At 46.1% G+C, this 21,416-nt stretch overlaps 1 protein-coding gene across 1 annotated transcript in view; it reads right to left on the bottom strand.

Annotated features, from left to right (window-relative positions):
• Fntb (farnesyltransferase, CAAX box, subunit beta) overlaps positions 1 to 20,468 on the bottom strand; it is a 62,781-nt gene extending 42,313 nt beyond the window's left edge. Inside the window, exons 1-2 of the mRNA XM_050153557.1 lie at positions 20,224 to 20,468; positions 3,011 to 3,075 (exon numbers count right to left, since the gene is read on the bottom strand). Coding sequence (XP_050009514.1) covers positions 3,011 to 3,075; positions 20,224 to 20,367 — 209 coding nt within the window. The 5' untranslated portion in view covers positions 20,368 to 20,468. The remainder of the gene's footprint in view (positions 1 to 3,010; positions 3,076 to 20,223) is intronic.
• Positions 20,469 to 21,416: the final 948 nt, after the last annotated feature.

Here is a 21,416-nt window from a genome sequence, read left to right as displayed (position 1 = left end):
AGGATCTGGGTTCAATTCCCAGCACCCACATGGCAGCTCACAACTGTCTGTGACTCCAGTCCCAGGGGATCCGGCATCCTCACACAGATATACATGAAGGCAAAACACCACAAAATAAAAATAAATTATTTTTAAAAAGAAAAGCAGTATGCAGTGTGGCATCATGGTGTACATCATCTGGGAGGTGGAGGGAGGAAGATCGAGTTCAAGGTCATCAAAGACACAAAGCCAAAACAAAAGCAAGCAAACAAACAAGACACTCTACAACAACAGTAAAAGAAAGCAGGATGCTGACAAAAGCATTAAAGGAGCTGGCTCAGTGGGTAAAGGTGCTCACCACTGAGCATGACCGGAGTTCAAGGGTTGAGGGTACAGGGCACTGGCAGAGAGCACCTAGGAGGCAGAGAGGGTTCTAAATTCGACCCCAGCACCATAAAAAGAAAAGAGAAGAAAAGAAGGCTTCTTGGTACTAACTACCTCACAAGGGCACACTTCACAATCATGAAGAGTAATAAATCTTTTTTTCTTATATATTTTTAAGACAAAGTCTCTTGTAATCCAGGCCAGTCTTGGTCTTTGCTTGTTTTTAAAGATTTATTTATTATGTATACAACACTCTGCCTCCATGTATGCTGACAAGCCAGAAGAGAGCACCAGATCTCATTACAGATGGTTGTGAGCCACCATGTGGTTGCTGGGAATTGAACTCACGACCTGTGGAAGAACAGCCAGTCCTCTTAACCACTGAGCCATCTCTCCAGTCCCTTGGTCTTTGTTTTTTAAAAGATCGATTTATTTATTTATTACTATACTGTGCTCTGTCTGCATGCATGCCTGCACACCAGAAGGGGGCGCCAGATCTCATCAGAAATGGCTGTGAGCCATCGTCTGGTTTGCTGGGAACTGAACTCAGGACCTCTGGAAGAGCAGTTACTGCTCTTAACCTCTGAGCCATCTCTCCAGCCCCAGAACTGAGGAAAACTGTAAAGGCCTGGTCCACCCCCACTGAAGTGTTAGGATCACAGGCATATACCACCACGACTGACAGAAAAATCCTTTCTGGGAAGGGGATTAATTGTGGAATGCAGCAACATTCAGCGTCAGCCCTGAACTTCAGCCACGGCTGTTTCCTGGCTTTGGCTCTAGCAGGCTGAATAGCAAATGCCCGCCTCAGCATCATCGCAGGCATGCCTGGACCTGTGCACAGCCACTGGTCCCGACAGTAAGTCAGATCTGATCAGCATCATGACCTTAGAGATGCCAGCAGGCTGCGTCCCCTAGGTGTACTGCCAACATCCGCGTGTATGGTGGCGAGCCACGAAGTCCACTCCTGAATCACACTTCAGACTCTGAAATGTGCTTTTTTTCCTTTGGTTTATTGTCTAGGGGTGGTTTTATTTTGTTTTGTGGTGGAACTCTAGGCCACACTCTTGCTAGACAAACATTCTACCCTTTCACTATACTTCCTAGCCAAGACCTAAATTTTGACTACTAAAAGGTTCAAAGTGTAATGACGCATTTTTAGATTTATTCCTTGGCAGGAGGTGTTCTGGGTATTGAAGCCAGTGCCTGGTATATTCTAGCAAGTATTTCACCACCTGAATCCTATCCCAGACTGACCCTTCTGCTCCTGAAGCTCATTCTGTGGTAGTCAGCTTCAGCTTTACATTGATATTCTGATTTATGTACTCAGCTGTTCAGCCCACATGTATAATATCTCCACAACAATTAACATGCCAATTATCTTCCTTCAAGATGTTTATTTTGGCCAGTGGTGGTGGCACCCACCTTTAACCCCAGCACTTGGGAGGCAGAGGCAGGTGGATCTCTGTGAGTTCAAGACCAGCCTGGTCTACAGAGCAAGAGGACAGAGAAACCCTGTCTCAAAACCTCCCTCCCAAAAAAGACACTCATTTTCATAGGCAAACATGACAAAAATTGAAACAAAAATATACAAATGAAAAAAAATTAAAGAAAACAAAAAAGAAGAAAGAAAAAAAAAGAAAAGGATACAAATTGAAAGCTATGATCCCTGAAACAAACCCAGACACCTGATATATTCTCTTTTTGACAGTTCCAAGCCCAAGAACACTGTTTTCCACCCACACCTGACAGAAGTTCTATGAGGGGGTGGGGTCTCTTTTACTGTCCCCCCCCCTCACCATTCCCCAAATAACCCTCCCGGACTGCAGCCCCTCAGCCCTCCTCATCTCATTAGAATGACAGAGTCCAAGGATCTATCAGGATGGAGTAGAAAGAAGCGTCAGATGTCACAGGTCCCATGCGTGGGAACACGCAGCCTGAGACAGGAGACAGTGACTCAGAGCTCAGTCAGGTGAGTCATCTGTGGGCACAGTGGCTAACAGCAAAGCCCTCCCAGACAATCACATCCTCCACCATCACCAAGTCCAACCACCTCTGGGGAAGCGAAGCTGGGGCAGGTTTGTGTGGAGGCAGAGGAAGTAGCATAGATTCTCTTAGCGTTCGCTCCCCTGAGCTGTTGACACAGATGTCATTCGCTGAGCTCCAGCTGGGGCAGAAGTCTCAGCTCTGGGTACTGCAGAGACATAGCCTGGCAGGCTAGGGAAAGACTTCCAGATGACTGAGTTTGACCCCGTTCTCCCTCCTCGGTCAGAGTCCTGCACCCCAGCACTACAAGGCAAACGGGAGAACAAACTTCTACCTCTGTGGCCTCCTCGACTGTCTGAAGAAGTCGGTAGATGTGTTAAAGAAGAACCTCAGGCCACACAGTGCCTCAGCCACAGTGGCTCACCTGGTGTCTCCACAGTTAGTTTGCCAAGTGTCACAAAGAACTATTCCAGGGGCCGGAGGGCCGGCTCCACGGTTAAGAGCACGTGCTACTCTTCCAGAGGACCCGAGTTTGGTTTCCAGCATCCACAGCAGGCGGCTCACAACCGCCTTTTAGTCCAGCTGGTTGGTTAGTTAAGCGAAGGCAAGGAGGAGAGAGAAAAGGTTCTCTCAGGCCCCCAGGGTCCCACTCACAGCTTACCTTGGAACTAGGTGGTTAAACTTGTAAGAACTGAAGACCTCCTGGATCCTCTCTTCTACTTTGGCCTGATGAGGCAGCAGCACATGGAAGAGAGAAAAGAGAGATGAGAAGCTATCGACTCTTTCTTCCTATTGCCATGACTCTCTAGTGCCTTAAGTTTTTCAGTACAGCTCTGTGCTGCACAGTGATTCAGAGGCTCTATAGCAAGACAGGGTTACTGACAAACAGGATGTAGAACTGGAGAAGTAGTTTAGGGGTAGGGACCCAAAACAACAATGTCAGGAATGTCCTTGGCTTTCTAGACAGGGACGCCAGATGGGGGCTCTGGTTTAACCTCCTAAATGAGTGCCATGCCTGGAGGCCTGTCTTAGTTAGGGTTTCTGTTGCTGTGATGAAACACCATGACCAGAAGCAACTGGGGGAGGAAAGAGTTTAGTTCATCACTAAGGTCACACGCCATCACTGAGGGAAGTCAGGGCAGGAACGTGGCGGCAGGAATGAAGCAGAGGCCATGAGGAACACTGTTACTGGCTTGCTTCCCATGGCTTACTCAGCCTTCCTTACACAACTCAGGACCGCCTGCCCAGGAATGGTGCCACTCCACGTCAACCATTACTCAAGAAAATGCTTAATCCCAGCACTCGGGAGGCAGAAGCAGGTAGATCTGAGTTCGAGACCAGCCTGGTCTAAAGAACAAGTTCCAGGACAGTCAGATCTACACAGAGAAACCCTGTCTTGAGAAACCAAAAGTAAATAAGTAAGAAAATAAATGAAAAAGAAAACGCCCTAAAGACCTGCCTACAGGCAATCTGAATGGAGGCATTTTCTCGATTGGGGTTCCTCTTCTCAGACAACTTCTAGCTTACATCAGTTGACAAACAACTAGCCAGAACAGGCTATACATGAGGGTAGGAATGAAACCCCAGTCCAGAAAATAATCCTTTTGGTGAACATAATTGGCTCTCTAGACTTTCATGATGGAAATGGGTTTTACTTACTCCCCAATTTCAGTCCATTCCTATTCAGAGGTGAGAATGTCATAGGAGTCTTGATCAAGGCTCTATGGAGGCCCACTAAAGGACCTCCTGGTCAAAAGAATAGAATCCACCTCTAGCCTTGGGTTAAGAGCTAACATTCCACACTACCCCAAACATAGCATTAACCCAGCTGGAATAACCATCCCTTTAAGGAGATGATGTGCTTTCCCTTCCCCAAATCCTCACTCTCAATTAGCTTCTTATGGAACTATGCCAGAGGGCTCTGCTTAGGTCTTCCTGATTTTCCAAATTACTCCAAAAGCGTGCGTGCATGCATGCGTGTGTCTGTCTGTCTGTCTGCAAGACAAAGTTTTTCTATACAGTCCTGGCTGTCCTGGAACTAGCTCTTGTAGACCAGGCTGGTCTCGAACTCACGGAGATCCACCTGCCTCTGCCTCCCGAGTGCTGGGATTAAAGGTGAACACCACTACCTAGCCAATGTATCTCCTTGTTTAACTTTTTCTTTCTTTTGGAAACTTGCCAAAGCCTAGACCTGCTTTCCTAGACAATTTGGGCTTCCACACTCTTCCAATGAAGACCGCCACTCTGCCTTCTGTCATGAGTCAGAACTCCACTGTTTTTACCTAACTCAAAAAACATGGCTTTCTCTCTTTCTCCCTCCAATTTCTCCTCTGGACAGCTGCTAAGATTTTATAGCTTTGCCTGCCCTGGAATATTGCTTCTAAACTCTAATAAAATTGTCCTCAGGTTTTTCCCTAAGGCTGTTCTTTTTTAAAAAACAATTTTTATTGATTCTTTGTGAATTTCATATCATGCACCCCAATCCTACTCACCTCCCTCTCCCTCTATACCTGCCCTCCACCCTTGCAACCTCCCTCGCAATAGAAAACAAAATAAATAAATATGATAAAAAAAATAAATTAAAAAACCAAACCAAAACAAAAAAAAAATCATCTTGCTTTGGAAGCTTAGGTATGTCATGGTGTGTCTCCCAGTCTGCCCTTTTGCCCAAAGAGCTTTAATTGCAAATGCACACCCTCGGGACGGCTCTCCCTGCGCCAGGCCCGTTGCCCAGGCGAGTTACAGGGCCTGCTCTCAAGGAGCCCAGGAGCCGGCGAGGGATGGCACTAGTTCTCCTGCACCCACACTTCCAAGGCCAGCTCTTCACACTGCCTGAGCAGGGTTGGGGAAGACAAGGACATACCAGCTCTCCCATCCTCTGAGACCATTCTTAGATGCTTTTATTAATATAGACTGAAAACTTCAAGAAGAAATTTCAGTTTCTAGTAGCAGGTGGCGCCCTGGATGGAGTGCCCCAAAAATTCCAGTAAAATTGAGAGGAGAGGGAGAAAGACGGGGAGAGATTACCCTGTTTATAGAACCTTGCTGGTGGCACGCACGCTTCTCCAGTAACTCAACCCATGATTTCCAAACAGTAACAGTAGCTGCCCCTGCCCACACAGCACTTTGACGTCCCCTCCCCAAATTCTAGTGAAGCCACATGTAAATGACTGAGCTGTTAACTGCTAATATTTCTTTACATTTTCAGAATAGAGTAATTGGAGACCCCCAGGTAACAGCAAACGTGTCCCGCCTCTCCTTATTGTTAAGTCTGTGTATCAACCACACTGAGGCAAGCGCTCTGCTGTGAAGTTTAAGTTGCAGAAAGGTAGTGTGCTCGTGTAAAGAATTAAAGGCACACAGCCTTAAGAGATCGAGGTGGATTGTAACGTCCTGGCCAGGAAAAGAACAGAGACTCATGCTGTGGGTGAGGAAGATGAGGAAGGCCCTACTGAGCACTTAACTCTCTTGTTCACTGTCCCCTGAGCCTCTTCTTTCCCTTCAGGAGTCCATTCGCAGTCCTGAGTTCAAAAAGACAGTCTTTTTGGAAAGACAAAGGTTCCTCCTCTCCTCCTCAGGGTGCTTGAATGAACCCATTTCCTTCCTGTCAACGCTTGACTAAATATCACCCTTTGAGAGGTGAGAAGCCATCTTGGATCTAGCAACAAAACTAATGGCAGTTTGGGTGCTTAACTCCCCAGGTCCAGTCACTCAGAGAACGAGGGAAGGTGGATACTGAGGGACTCAGAGGTCCATGGCCTCCTAGGCAAGCAGGCAGATAGGGAGACTGTCCACGACTAGGTAATAAGATGGTGAGCTCCCAAGATAGCTTGCTTCTTCATCCTCTAGACCTGAGACAGAAGCCTGGCAGTACAAAACAAAGGCCTTGTGGCTTTTTCTCCTGCCAGTAGGTCCCTGGCTAATGGCTGACTCAGCAAGTCCAAAGCCAGATCGGGACAAGTGCACAGTGGTTGTAGGCCGATCGGCCAGCCTGTCTTTCTCCAAACTGGCCAGCCCTGAAGTATCGGAGGATGACCTTTCTCAGACTTAAAAACTACTCCCAGCCCTCAAGAAGCTGTTTGCTGTGCAGAGCTCTGTCCCTCTGTGCAGATCTGTGTGCCTGCTGGATGTGTGGATGCCTTCAGCTCTAATAAAAGCCTTTCTTCAACTGCTGGTTCTCTCTGCTCCTATCTGCTCTATCGGAGATTTCTCTACTGATACCAGTCAATGCTCAGATCTTTCCTGCCTCTTAATTCTTTTAGGAGGCAGCGAAAATGAACCGGACCATTACCCCTACACAGTAACAGTACCTTGTACCCGAGTAGGATACCGGATCTGCCTCTATATGCACAGGGATTGTTTTGAGCCTATCACCTTAAAGTATTGCAGATTCAGGAGAAATTCTGAAAATAAGAAGAGGATAGATATCCTTCTATAAGGGAAATTCTTATCTATGCAGAAAACATCCATTTGTAAGAGTGCAACCCACGGTACCAGAAAGAAAAAGAGGACTAAATTGCAAAAAAGCTCCAATGCATGGAAAAGGTGCTTCGCGAACCTTCCTTTTTGTTTACTTTTCCTGGTCACCTTTACACACACAGCCCTTTGTTGTGAGTGGAAGATATTATATAAGCTTATCCTCAATCATTTCTCCCCAAGTATTTGTCTTCATGTATATATGTTAACAAATTTATTCCTTTTGTTATACAGAACTGGAGGGGGCGGAATTTAAAGTCTAAAGGAAAATTATTTTTCCTTCCCTACTCTTTTATTAAAAGGGAAAGAGTGTTTTGCCTGAATGGATGTCAAATGTGTGTGTGTGTGTGTACAAAGAGAGAGAGAGAGAGAGAGAGAGAGAGAGAGAGAGAGAGAATGTATGTTTCATTTTGTTTAGATTTTGTTTAGTTGTTTTATTACTACGAGCTGGCCAGCATGTATGCCTGTGCATCACTTCCATGCAGCGCTCTCAGAGGTCAGCAGAGGATGCTGAATCCCCTGGAACTGCAGTGCAGACTGCTGTGAGGTGCCATGTGAATGCTGGGAATTTATCCCAGGTTCTCTGGAAGGGCAGTCAGTGTCTAGACCACTCTCCAGCCCCCTCGATTTTATATTTATAATATTTATATAACAGAAAATGTTCTTATGATATATGAAATGCAATATATCCATCTGTTATACATATTACATATATATCTGACAGATACAACATGATAAAATTATCATTGAATTTTTATTTTTTTATGGTTTTCAGATACAAGTGTATACAGCATGTGTATATTTCTAACTATATTATAATCATCATTTTTTAGCACCGGCAATTAGATATGGCCAAGCACTTTGCATCCCAAGCTCTAATAGCTAGAAGAATTAAACACTGACCACACAAGACCTGACGAGTTATCTAAGTGAAAATAGCTAGATCCTTTGTTAATTGCTGTTTTCTCTGATTTTGCTTTGTAAGTCTCTGTGACTTTTTACAGCTGTTGTCTGTTGATACTCTGCTACACAAAGGTAAGCATCCTTTTTCTATTAGAAATCACAGTGTGTTTACCGACGTCAGGAGGCCACACTTACAGCTGACCTTTAAACAACCGAGACGGGCTGGGAGACAGCTCTGCAGTTACAAGCACCCGCTGCTCCCCTGGAGGACCCAGGCAGGGCTCCCTCCCATCACCTTCATTTGGTGGCTCATGACTGCCTGTAACTCTAGCTCCAGGATGTTACACGACCCTTTCTATTCTCTTTGGGGCCCTGCATACACACACACACACACACACACACCACACACACTGGTACATCCTTTAATACCAGCACTTGGGAGGCAGAGGTAGGCAGAGCTCTATGAGTTGGAGACCAGCTTGGCCTACAGAATGAGTTCCAGGACATCTGGGGCTTTATAACCTGTCTCACCCACCCCCAACTATAATCAATCTTCAGTATATGTAATCTTTATATATATGAAAGATAAGGAAATGCTTCCACCGCACAATCTGTCAAGACATAATGAAAAGGGACTCAGCATTCATAAAATTTCAGAAGACACCAGGTAAACTTAGCCTAAGTGTCTTTCCTTCTAAATAGTTGCTTGTGTTTGACCTAGAAAAAGGGGCCTTTGGCACTGTCTTCCTGCTTGCTTGCTATACTTCTTCCTCCCCAACCCCCCAACATAGAGCAGATTAAAGGGCAAAGCCTCATCACACCAAGGAGGGAGAATTAAAAGCAAACCACAAGATGGTTAGCATCGATGTCTTCAGAGAAAAACAGCTCTGAGGCAAGGGACACACTCAGCTAAAATGAAGTGCCTGGTGCCAGCCATTCTGAAAGTCACTAAGGCCGGAGGTTATAGAGAAGGGATTCTTAGGCATGGTGACCTGACACTAACTGGGGGTCTCTAACTCTGGCTGCTGCATTCTCCTTTTAGGCGCATGCAAATGCAAATCTCAAGAATTTTCACACCAAGCCACCAGTGGATTATAACAGAGTAGTACCCCAAATCCTCGAGATTGAAGAGCAAACAAGGAAGACAGGGGACTGCAGTCAAAGAGGGACCCTGAGACAATGGGCCCAAAAGAATGACAGCTTCCGTAGGGATCCCTGGCTCAGGGAGAACAGGCAGAAGCCTGGGGCCAGAGGAGAAGCAGACCCTGTCCCCAAGGAGAGGCTGCACGGTTGGTTCTGCCACCGGCTAAGTCGCGCACATTGAAGTCTCCTTTTATCTGATCTATAAAGCTGTAACATGGCTACATCAAAGGCAGACAGAATCTAAGAACTTTTCTCTCCCCAGTTCTGGCCAAAATGTAAAGAAATCCATTTTCTTTTACTAGTTTGTTTCCTTCGTTCTCTGCAATACAGGGAAACTGAGGCAGCACATTTACAGACCTAAGTGCCCACACTGCCATCTTCCCACACCGTTTCTCCTCTGCCTGAATGAACCACCTTCCCTTTGCTTACCTCAGGTTCTCACCGCCCCCCTGGGTTACTCCTCGCTGGATGTTCACTGGATGTTCACGTGTGTATATGGTTTCACACGTGCTAAGAAACTTCTATTTGTGGCTCTGAATGGTGGTACTAAGAGGGCTGGGCATTCGACACTGGCTTCAGCTATAGAGCAAGTTCAAGACCAGCCTGGGATACATAGTTAGACTCTATTTAAAAATGACAAAACCAAATAGATAAACTTCTCTTTCTTCTTGTTAATCTGTCATCCAATAGTCTATCTGTAACATGAGGGGTCTGCTTGTTTGTGTTTTCTGTCCTCCCACCAGGTCCCCCACAACTGTTTAGCCCCAAAGGAAATCACACAAAGATCTCTGTAAATTATAAAGCTGATTGGCCCATTAGCTCTAGCCTCTCACTGGCTAACTCTCACATCTTGATTAACCCATTTTTCTGATCTATGTTAGCCATGTGGCTCAGTACCTTTTTTCAGTGGGGCAGATCATATCCTGCTGCTTCGGTGGTCTGGGCAGGAGAGGGAGGTATCAACTTCCTCCTTCCCAGAATTCTCCTGTTCTCATTACATCATTTCTATTTCCTGTCTGGTTTTCCCACCTATACTTCCTGCCTGGCCAATCAGCGTTTATTTATAACATGATTGACAGAATACAGACAATTCTCCCGCACCATCTATTGGGTCCTAGTCAGAGACTCAAACAAGAAAAATGAGTGTTCTCTTTTCCTTCCCTCCCCTGAGAGCTGTGTCCATTTTCCTCCAGATTTGGCAAGAGCTCCGAGTCTGTGATGATGTTCCTTTGTTCAATTGTTTTAATAAACCTAACATATTCTGAGTTCTCCAAGACCCTATATCAAATCCCCATGGCTTAGGGGATTTTCAACCACACCGTACAATGAGAAATGTACCTTGTGGGGCAGAATTAGGGAAGAAAACATTACAGTCAAATCCCTCTTGAATTTTTATTAAAGTCTAGTTGGGCATGGTGGCATGTGCCAGTGATTCCAACGCTCAAGAGACAAAAGATGAGCAATGCAAGTTCAAGTCCAGCCTGGGCTGCACAGCAAGCGCCAGGAAAACCGGAGCTACTGGTGAAACTCTGTCTCAAAACCAAACAGACTTGAAGTCCTCAGTTTAGGGGCTGGAGAGGTGGTTCAGGGTTAAGAGCACTTATTCTTGCACAGGACCCAGGTGGAGTCCCAGAACCTACATGGTGGCTCACAACTGTGCGGAACTTCCGTTCTAGAGACCCCAGTGCCCTTTGCTGATCTGCAAAGGAAGCAGACAGGCACCTAGTGCACAGGCATACATGTGAACAAAACACTATACACATAAAAATAAAATAAACACATCTAAATTTTAGAAAATAATCTAACTTCTTTGTTAGTTCAAGGCCAACCAGGTCTACAGAGAAAGTGCCAGGACAGCCAAGGCTACGCACAGAAACCCTGTCTTGAAAAAACAAAACAAACAAAAATTAATATAAATTAATATTCAATTTAGGAGTTGGAGAGATGACTCAGTTGTAAAATCACTTGCTGTGTAGCCTTGAAGACCTGGGCTCCAATCCCAGCACCTACAGACTACGCTGGACATGGTCCGCACACACTTGTAACCCCAGGCTAAGGGAGACAGTGACACGAAGTTCACTAGCGCTTGCTGGCAGTGAGAATCCAGGTTCATGGAGAGTTCTCAAAGGAATGAGAGAGCAATGGGACACTCTGGCCTCTACCTGAGTGTGCAGCACATCACTAAAATAAATAAGCAAACAAAAAAGAAATATTGAGGGGCTGAAGGTGATTGTGTAGCTGCTATTGTTACTGTTTTGTTGTCTAAAATCACGAAGACGTATGAAAGTTCTTTGGCTCTGAAACCTGAACTCTGAAAACACCACCAAAGCCTTCAATTGAGGGATTTTCACAGCAAAAAGGAGAAAAGGCAGGAGCACGTGTGCCTCCGCGGACCACTCGCTTCTTCTTTAATTCCCCGGCTTCCTTCCCATCCCACCTTCCATTTGATCTCTCCTTTCTACACAGAAATTCCCACAGGCCGTCACCAGCCTATAGGCAGTTCAACAGCCCCATAGCAACCAAACCTTTCCTTCTGCATAAACAGCAAAGGGCCCCAGACTTGGCTCCCTAGAGACCGGGCTACACCACTCAAAGTCCTGTAAATAAACACCCAGCCGCTTCTCAGGAAGAGGGTGGAGCCCAGAACACCTGTTCTACTTCAGAATTCTGCTAAGTGACAAGGTTACAAGGCCAGGATCACGCATAAAAGATTAATTCCCAAGAGACCAGCTCTTTAATATTTAAAAATAGCTCCAAATGAGTGAGCTTTTATTGGATCCTAATTAAACACATAGCCAAAGGCTGTTTTAAAAAATTAAATTAAAAAAGCCAACATGAAGGTTCAGTGGGTAAAGGAGCTTGCAGCCAAGCCTGACCACCTGAGTTCCACCCCGGATACCTGCCCGATGGCAGGAACCGGGCCCCGCAATTTGTCCTCTAACCTTCCACAAATACACTATGGCTCAAGTGCACAAGTTCTTGCTCACGTGTACGTACAAATAAGTAAATACATATAATTTATTTTTCTTTTAAATCTTGGGACAATAGAAAAAAATTAAGCATGAGCAGGAACGAGCACCTGCCAAAGCTAAGTGCACGTGTGAGGTTATTCTTACCATTCGCACATCTCATCCTGTATAAATTACATCTTACAAGAACTATGTTAATATTAAACTCTACTTAATGAGTATTTAAGAACTGTCTTGACATCTACAACTTACTTTGAAACCCATTAATAAGAGATGGGTAGAAGCCAGGCACCGTAGTGCATGTCTGTCACCCCAGCACCCGAGCAAGGCAGCCTGAGACACACAGCAAGGCCCTGCCTCAAACAAACAAATAGGAAATAAAAGACAACGGGCTGGGGGTCCGCTCCATGTTGAGTGTGGGCTTTGAGTTCAACCCCAATGCCACAAAGAGAAGGGAAAGGGAAGGGTCCAGCAATGGTGGTGCTGCATGCCTGAAGTTCTAGACCGCGGGAGAGAGACACAGAGGGCCTAGGAACTCACAGGAGACCCTGTCTCCTTCACTCCACTCTGGCCCCCAAAGTATGGAAAATGTTAACAAGAGAATCTAGATGGTAAATATACTGGTTTTCATCATAAAATTCTTTCAACTTAGCCAGACATATGGCACATGATTTCAATGCCAGCACTCAGGAAACAGAGGCAGGTAGATCGCTGTGAGTTTGAGGCCAGCCTGGTCTACACAGTGAGTTCCAGGCCAGCCAGGGCTACATAAGTGAGACCCTGTCTCAAAAAAAAAAAAAAAATTCTCAGGCTGGAGTGATGGCTTACACAGTAAAGAGTATGACACACAGAAGCATGAGAACTTGAGCTTGTGTCCCAGCCAACATAAAACAAGGAAGGAATGGCGGCATGTCTATTGTTCCAGCTCTGTGGGACTGGAACAAGCTTAGCCTGGGAATGCTCTAGTCATCCACTGTAGCCAAAATGGAGAAGAAGAAAAAAAAAAAAGATAGAATACGGTGCTTTGAATAAGAACAGCCCCCATAGGCTCATATATTGAATGTCCAGCCAATAGGTAGTCCACTATTTAAAAGAATCAGAAGGATTAAGAGGTGCGGCCTAGTTGGAAGACGTGCATCACTGGGGTTTGGCTTTGAGGTTTCAAACGCCCATGACAAGCCAGAGTCTCTCTGCCTACCTCTCTCCCTCTCTCTGCCTGGGGATCAGGACGTAGCTCTCAGCTACTACTGCTCCAGTGCCTGCATGCATGCAACCACGCTCCCCATCATGCTACTAACAGACTGAACCTCTAAAACTGTAAGCAAGTCCCCACCTAAATGCTCTCTTCAGAAGAGTTGCCGTGGTTATGGTGTCTCTTCACAGCCAGGGAAGAGTGACTAAGACATGGTGGAAAATGACAGAGGAAGGCACCTGGCCACCCTGTCCTCCACATATGCACACACACAGTGAGTGCACCTGCACGCACCAAAAGAAAAGAAAAAAGAAATAGCTTTTCGTTAATACTCTCACCTTCCCGCTATACTGTAGGTGTCTAGAATACATTCCTGAATCAAAGAGACAAGAAATTCTACCATAGAGCTTGCCTTTTGCTCACCCACACTCTTTAAACGCGAGCATGAGAAGGCAAAGCAGAACGAGGCTTCCAATCTGAACAGAGGTGGAAAACTAACATCCCAGAAGCTGGGAACCGGTGTCTGAGTACACGCCTATATACTCAGAGCCTGAGTATGAAGACCGTCCACTAGCTTCTAACAAACCATCAGGGATTCTGATGCATGTTTCTCTTTGGTAGATGGAAAAGTGTACGTGCATGGGTGTGTGCGTGCGCGCGCGCGCGTCTGTGTGTGTGTGTGTGTGTGTGTGTGTGTATGCATGCATGCGCGCACACAAGCATGCCTTAAAGGCCAGAGGTCAATGTTGGGTGCTTATTTTTGAGGCAGGGTCTCTCACTGAACCTGAAGCTCACCAACTGGCTATACGGGCTGGCCAGGGAGCTCCAGGAACCTCCAGCCTCAGTACCACACCCGTAAGGGCTTTTACATGGATGCTGGGGATCCGATCTCAGGTCCTGAAGCTTGTGTGAACATTCATTTCCCCAACCACAAAAGGCTTTCAGAAGGGATAAAGTACTTCCTCATTCATAACTTAAATGCTGTTTTCTAAAACCCCTAGCCACACTATTCATCTTCTCAACTAAAGGAATAACAAAAAAATTCTCTAACGTTTAAGGAGCAAAGCATTTTCTGAACGAATGGTATTTGAGGACTATCAGTGACGAGAACATGTCACCCCACGATCAGACCGCAGGAGACAAAGGCATCACTCACAACGAGCCTCCTTCATGGGAGGATTACTCTGAGCTGGTTATTTTGAGCAACAGCAGATACAGCTTTGAAAACGCAGCAGGAGTGACTTCCTCCTTTATAAGCGGACTTCTGTATCCCTAAAGGAAATCGTCATCTTCCCCACCTCCTCAGGCACACCCCCTCCTCTCCATCAGCACCCCATGCCCACGTGAAAGAGCTCCAGACTCTTCCATGGGGCACAATGTGAATGTGCACAACAAGCCCTGCTCTTGGTTTCTGGATTCCTCCTGGCCACCTCCCTGTTACAGGCACCGCAAGTGGAGACGGGAACCCTAAGCCACCTGTGAGAGGTTCACTAACTTCTCTGGGTAGCGCCATGAGGGGGATGTTACTGAACTTCTATGTGGTTTCTCTTGTTAATCACTTTAGATAGAGGGGTCAAGCTAAAAACTCAGGAAAAGGAGAGACTTTCCTTTTTAATATTATTTTTATTATCATTGTGGGTATGATGTATGCGAGGGTGTGTGTGAGCCACAGTGCATGTGGGGACAGCCAAGATCAACTTTGGGGAGCTGGTTTCTACTTCCACATTTACATGGGTTCTGGGGATCAAACACGTGTCCTCAGGCTTACAAGGCAAGCGCTTCTACCACTGAGCCATCTCATTGTCCCTCCAACCTCCTTTTTCCGTCTGAGACAGAGTCTCACTAAACTGCCCAAGCTGGCCTTGAACTTGCTCTCCTCCTGCCTCTGTCCTCCAAGCAGATGGGATTACAGATCTGTTCTACTAGGCCTGGGTCGATCCTTAAAGCTGGGATAAGATATTCAATATTCAATGATAATTATCTTACTCATATGATTTAGAAAAGCAATATATACAGCAATATATATATAGCAATATATAATATGTATATATTGCTCAAAAACTGGTGATAATAAAGACACATGAAGAATTGTAAGAGAACTGTCTCATAGATAAAAGAGTTGGCATCTCTAAATTACAGTTATATAAAGTATGAATTGTAACAGTTATTACATTTGTGTGTGTGGTGCTAGGGGTTGAATTTAGAGCCTCACCTACACTTGAAAGTACCACTGAGTTATATCCCAGGCCCACAGTGACCTAAATTTAAACATAAATTTTCTCAAAAGGCATTTGTTTTACTATACACCTGAAAGTCTAAAATTACACGCATTTCATCTCAACCAGAAGAGTCTGTGGACACCATTCTTCTTTGGTAGACCCGGGGGTTAGACCCAGGGCCTTACACTGCGGGCATGCTAGCACTGAGCCCAGTTTTCTTTTTCTGTTTATTCAGGGTCTCGCTATGAAGCCTAGACTGGCTCTCCAGCTGTGGGCTCCAAGTCTCATCATCTAAGGCAGTTTGCGATAGGGTGATTCCCGATGACCCGTCACAGACCAGGGTGGACACTAAGGGCACAACCTCATCTCACCTTGCTGTCGTCACAAAAGGCCCTTTGCATCACATCCACTGGGAAAATATTTATCAAGGAACAGATTCACCAACCGTCAGGAAACTGACCTTACTGAGCCAGGCGGTGGTGGGGCACGGTTCTAATCCTAGCACTCGAGAGGCAGAGGCTGGTAGATCTCTGTGAGTTCGAGGCCAGACTGATCTTCAGAGCGAGTGCCAGGACAGGCTCCAAAGCTACACAGAGAAACTCTGTCTCAAAAAAACAAAACAAAACAAAACAAAAGAGGAACTGATCTTATCACAGGCATGATAGCCACTCTGTGAGCTGCTGTTACCCCTCACCCAGATCAGCACAGTAGCCTCCCAACCACTGCCTCCTACCTCCACCCTAATCCCCACATAATAACAGTTCAAGACCAGCCAGGTCTACAAAACGAGTTTCAGGAGAGCCAGGGCTACCCAAGAAAACCCTGTCTCAAAAACAAACAAACAAGAAAAAAAGGATTTATTTCTAATTATCTATGTGTGGGGATGGGGTATGTGCACCTGAGTGTAGGTGCCCTTGGAGATTAGAGGCTTCAGATACCCGTAGAGTGGGAATTTCCAAAGGTTGTAACCACCCATGTGTGCTGGAAACCAGCCTATTCCTCTAAAAGGTGGCATGCGCTCTTAACAGCTAGGCCACCTCTCCAGCGAGCACTCTTAACCTCCGAGTCATCTCTCGAACCCCCCACATAATACTTGTGAGTGATAGTGACCTGCGGAGCCTGATAAATTATCACTCAGACTGTGTCACTGCTTTGAGTCCTGGTAGCTAGCAGGTTTGAAGGTGGAGAGAGAGTCAGGGTCTCTGTGGGGAAGGCACCCAGCAGATAAGACCTTAAGTCTGGGCAACCAGCTCACCCCATGGCAGGAGGGAGGAAACTGGCTGATGGCACCCTTGCTCTCTTGGCCCCTAGCAGTATCTTATGGCTCAGGCCCAGCACACTAAGCTAGGAAGCCTGTTGGTAGGGATCCACTCCCTGAGGCAAATCTAAAGACCAAGGCAGTAAGGAGGCTGGGGAGGCTGGTGAGGGCAAGCTCTTCACCTAATTGGCTTCCCACGTCAATTAGTCCTTTCAAACACAACAGCCACAGGTGATGCATGGCTCCATCTAGCCTCCCAGCCTCTGGCTACCTGCCTCTTTCCTCACCTGGCACACACTGCCCTTTGTACATGCTTTCTCCGCCCACTCAGGACCTGCTCCCTCATATGCTTCGCCTCTCAGATCAAACATGGCATCCTCAGCACACCCTTGCCCTATTCTTTTCTTAAACTTCTAAGCAACATCTTTTTATCCTCTCTTCTTTGTGATACTGGTGATAGATCCAGCCTTCCACACTAAGCACACACTCTACCACAGGGCTACACCCCCCATACCAGATGTTTTTCTTCTCCTCCTCCTTTCTTCCTCTCTCTCTCTCTTTTGGTTTTCATTTCTGTGTGTAGTCCTGGCTGTCCTGGAACTCACTCTGTAAACCAGGCTGGCCTCAAACTCAGAGATCCACCTTCCTCTGCCTCCCAAGTGTTGGGATTATGTTTTTCTTTTCCTAATTGACTGAATCTCTGGCCTGGAGCAAAAGTTTCCTTAAAATCAAATCCAGGGCTGTAGAGATGGCTCAGTGGTTAAGTGCACTGGCTGCTCTTCCAGAGGAACCCAGGTTCAATTCTAACTGCCCACGTGGCAGCTTGCAACTGTCTATAACTCTAGTTCCAGGGAATATGACACCTTCACATCAATGCACATAAAATAAAGTTAAATAAATTATCAAATCCAATCAGGCATTGATGATGCATGCCTTTGATCCCAGCACTTGGGAGGCAGGTGCACTTGGGAGGCAGGTAGCTGAGTTCAAGGCTGGTCTGATATACAGAGTGAGTTCCAGGACATCCAGGGCTATACAGAAAAACTCTGTCAGAAAGAAAGAAAAGAAAGAAAGAAAGAAAGAAAGAAAGAAAGAAAGAAAGAAAAAAAAAAAACAGAAAACACCACCAAATCCATTTTCTTTGTTGACTGACTCATGTTAAGTGTCTGAACAGTGCCTAGTACCTAAAAAAATTTTTTTTAATTTTTATTATTTTGTGTGTATGGGTGTTATGTCTGTGCAGCACATGCATACAGAGCCCCGAAAACCACAACAGGGCATCAGATGCCCTGGGCCTGGAGTTATAGACAGTTGTAATCCACCTTGTGGGTCCTGCGGATTGAACCTAGGTCCTCCGAAAGAGCAGCCAGTGCTTTTAACCACTGAGCCATCTCTCCAGCCCTAACGAAATTCCGAAGGAAAATGAACAAATGGAACTGAAGGCCTCACAAGAAAGAGTTCACGCCACTGTTTACAGGTTTAATGCCTGCTACTAAGTTAAGTTATTGTCTAACAAATGAGGGTTCCCAGTAATTGAGAAGGAAGGAGAGGCAAGCATTAATCATTATTGCCACGACACAAAACTGAGCTCTCGGCAAAGCTCTGTGGAAGCTCAGTCAAAACCAAAAGAACCAAACGGTATCTTCTGTAAAGAATTCCTCCCAGCAGCAACGTTATTTCTGACGGCCGCACCTGACCACTCTCTAAGCCTCTGCCTTCTCTGTCAGGATGGACTGGGAGACACAGTGCGCAGAGAGCATTTAGCACTCCGCCGGAACCAGAGAAATGGTCACTGCGGTGACCACTAAAGTGCAGAGGAAGCCCGAAGGATGGAATAGCACATTAGCTTCCGTGTAAGTGCAACTCTTCATCCTAGGCTTTTAAAACGTGAGCTGGAATAACGACATAAAATGTAAGACTATCGTCCCATTGGGCTTGTCTCTGACGGACACTCAACACTAACCTATCAGGACCTCGCATCCTCCACAGCCCTGGTCTTGGCCTGCCCCCTTTCCAGAGCATCTTGGGTCCAGATTTGCTTTGCTCGTTATGCCTACTTGGAACTTAAGTTGTTTTCCTAATAGAAACCCAGCAGGAAGGAACCTCAGCAATGGCGGACCGAAGAAGACAGCAGTACACAGAAAAAGAGAACAGATCAGAAAAACTCCTGATCATGTCCCTGTTGTCTCTAAACACAGACGTCTTTGTAAACTGACAGGCTAACCCTGATCCTCTTTTCTTCATTAGCATCCTGCACCCCCTTATCTGCCAAGTCAGTTAGCTAAGGGTTTAAAGGGTGGGGGAGGCATGTCCAACACCCTAACTTAGTCACACTCTGGACAACAAGCGAACCCTCACTCTAAACACTGCAGTCTGTAGGTTTTGTCACTGAGGAAAGATTTTTTTTTTTGCAACATTTTACAGGAGCCTTCTAAGGGACACAAGTTAACTAAGTCAGAGAGCTATATTCAAGAAAGTTTCCTTTAATTCCCTAAGCCCATGAGAAGATCCCCTCTGCTACTGTGTGAATAACCATGTGTTCAATCCCTTGTTTTGTTATGAATTTTATTTAGGGCAAGCAAGATGGCTCAGTGAGTAAGTGGTGCTTGCTATGCAAGCCTGACGACTTCGGTTAGATCTCTGGAACCCACATATCGTATGCCTTGGCACCAACACCCACAAACATGTCGTACACATTCACACACATTAAAAAAAATTAAAACAAATGTGTATTTAGTCACAACTGCAAAATTCGTATAGTCACTATTGCCGTTAACTTTGCCTATGCAGAGGCTCCCAGCCTCAGGATGGAGCCGGTCCCTCCATGGTTAAGCCTGGGTACTGATCTAGTAAGGGCTTATTTTCAGAAGCAGCTGGATGCCTATTCCTTAGCGCCAACAAGAGCCACCCTGATCATTTCTAGTAACAGATGGGTAAACAGCTCTGCAACAACCAATGTGGGAACAATTCCAAACGGGAAGTGAGAAAAATGAAAACTATAATTCACTGTCCATACTTTTCAAAATGCATGTCTGGTACACCCTTGGCCTGAGAGAATCGCAAGCAGTTCATACTTTTTTTGTTCTTCACAAACTATCCAGTTTTCCAGACTGTCTTTCCTAGCTAGGCTCCTGCCTAGGGGCTGTTTTCTTTCTTTTTTTTTTTTTTTTTTTTTTTTTTTTCTATTTCTAGCGTTCAACAGCAAGTACCCAAATGATTACCCATCACGAGGTAGGCCTCAATCTGACCTAGCAGGTCAGATAATAAACCGACCTGGGGACGGCGTGACCACAATCCGGTCATTCGGTCCCCTAAAGGTCCGGAAACTGCGAGCGAGCACGAAGGGGAAAGTGAACGGTCGGTCCCAGAACCTCCAGGCGTCTAGGCAGAATGGAGCTGGCTACCTGGTCCGCTCAGACTGTTGTGGGATCCAGACACAGAACACGATTCTTTACACCATCTGAAGCAGAGGACAGGGGCACTGTCCTGTCCTCCGAGCCCAACCCTGACAATCACCCTTTCCTACCCAACGCAGCCCCATAAACACTCCACTCGGAAGCCCCAGTCTGGGCGCCTAGAGCTCGGGGGCGGGGGCGCAGTGCAATATGGGAGTTGTAGTTCCAAGGAGCGTTTCCCACCCAGATGGACCTCCAAACGGGACTCCTGCTCCCAGAAGGCCCCGCGCGGGCGCCTCGCCCAGCCCTGCCACCTCACCTGTTCTATGGACGTGACTGTTTCCACTGAGTCGTCTTGCAACCGCTCCCGCGCGTGCTCAGGTCTCAGACTATACAGCGGTTCTGGCCAGACAGGGGAGGAAGATGGAGGACAACAGTAGGTGAAGGAACTCGAAGAAGCCATGATCGGGAGAGCAGCGAGCGCTGTATAGGACTCAGCTTCGTCCAGCAACAGCGCGCATTGAAACTCGAGCGGGCTAAGGCGCTACGGAGAGTGGGTAGAGTCAAAAAGGTTTTGAACGCGAATCTCTCCTTCCACCTTCACAGCCTCAAGGAGTGAGTTACTGGGATGCTGCCGCCCCCCATTGGGCAGATGAGCTTCTGCAAGAGCTCAGCTTCGTGGAGCAAGGATGCCTCAGTTCTCTATACAAATAATATAAACAGAAAGTGCCAACGTTCTGCTCTCACCCAATTGTAATACAGCAGTTTGCGATTTCGATTTCGGCTGCTTAAGAATCCTACGAATGTAACTTGAGAAGCATTTCTGACAGCTCTCTGATTGCCTCAGACACGCTCTTACTATGCACCTTTGGGTCCTTGACAGCCTCTTAGGAGAAGCCTGAGCTCAGTAAATGAGCAGAATTGCCGGTCTCAGTACTCAGAGATAGAGGAGGGGAGCGGTGAAATTTTCTTCTACTCCCGTGGGGATGACAGTGCAATGGCAGAAACTAAAATACCATACAAGAAATGAGTGTAAATGCAACAACCAAAGAAAGAGTCGACAAACATTTATGGGGCATCTGCTAATTGTACAGTGCTAGAGCTCAGGAATAGAAAAGGGAACAGAATTGCAAGGTCCCTTCCCTTGGAATGCATCTGAATTCCATTTTAGAGTCAGAATTAAGTAAATGAACAAAAATGTTTGAAGACTTACAATTATAGTATGACAGAAAATAGGCCGGGAACGATGGCCCGCAGTTAAGAGCACTGGCTGCCCTTCCAGGGGACCTGGGTTTGATGCCCAGCACCCATCTAGCAACTCACAACCGTCTATAACTCCAACACCCTCTTCTGGCTTCCACAGACAAGTAATACACAGATAGATATACATATAGGCAACATACCCATACACAATATTTTTAATGTTGCTTGTTAAAATATATTTTTATCGAAAATAACTTCTCATGTCATATATCTTGATCATGGTTCCCCTCACTTGACACCTCCCAGACC

Source organism: Alexandromys fortis, unplaced genomic scaffold, assembly GCF_014885135.2.
Source record: "Alexandromys fortis isolate MF-2015 unplaced genomic scaffold, M_Fortis_MF-2015_v1.1 scaffold_82, whole genome shotgun sequence".
NCBI classification, from domain to species: Eukaryota; Metazoa; Chordata; class Mammalia; order Rodentia; family Cricetidae; genus Alexandromys; species Alexandromys fortis.
The sequence above is the reverse complement of the archived record's forward strand: the minus strand, read 5'-3'. Positions and strand labels throughout refer to the sequence as shown.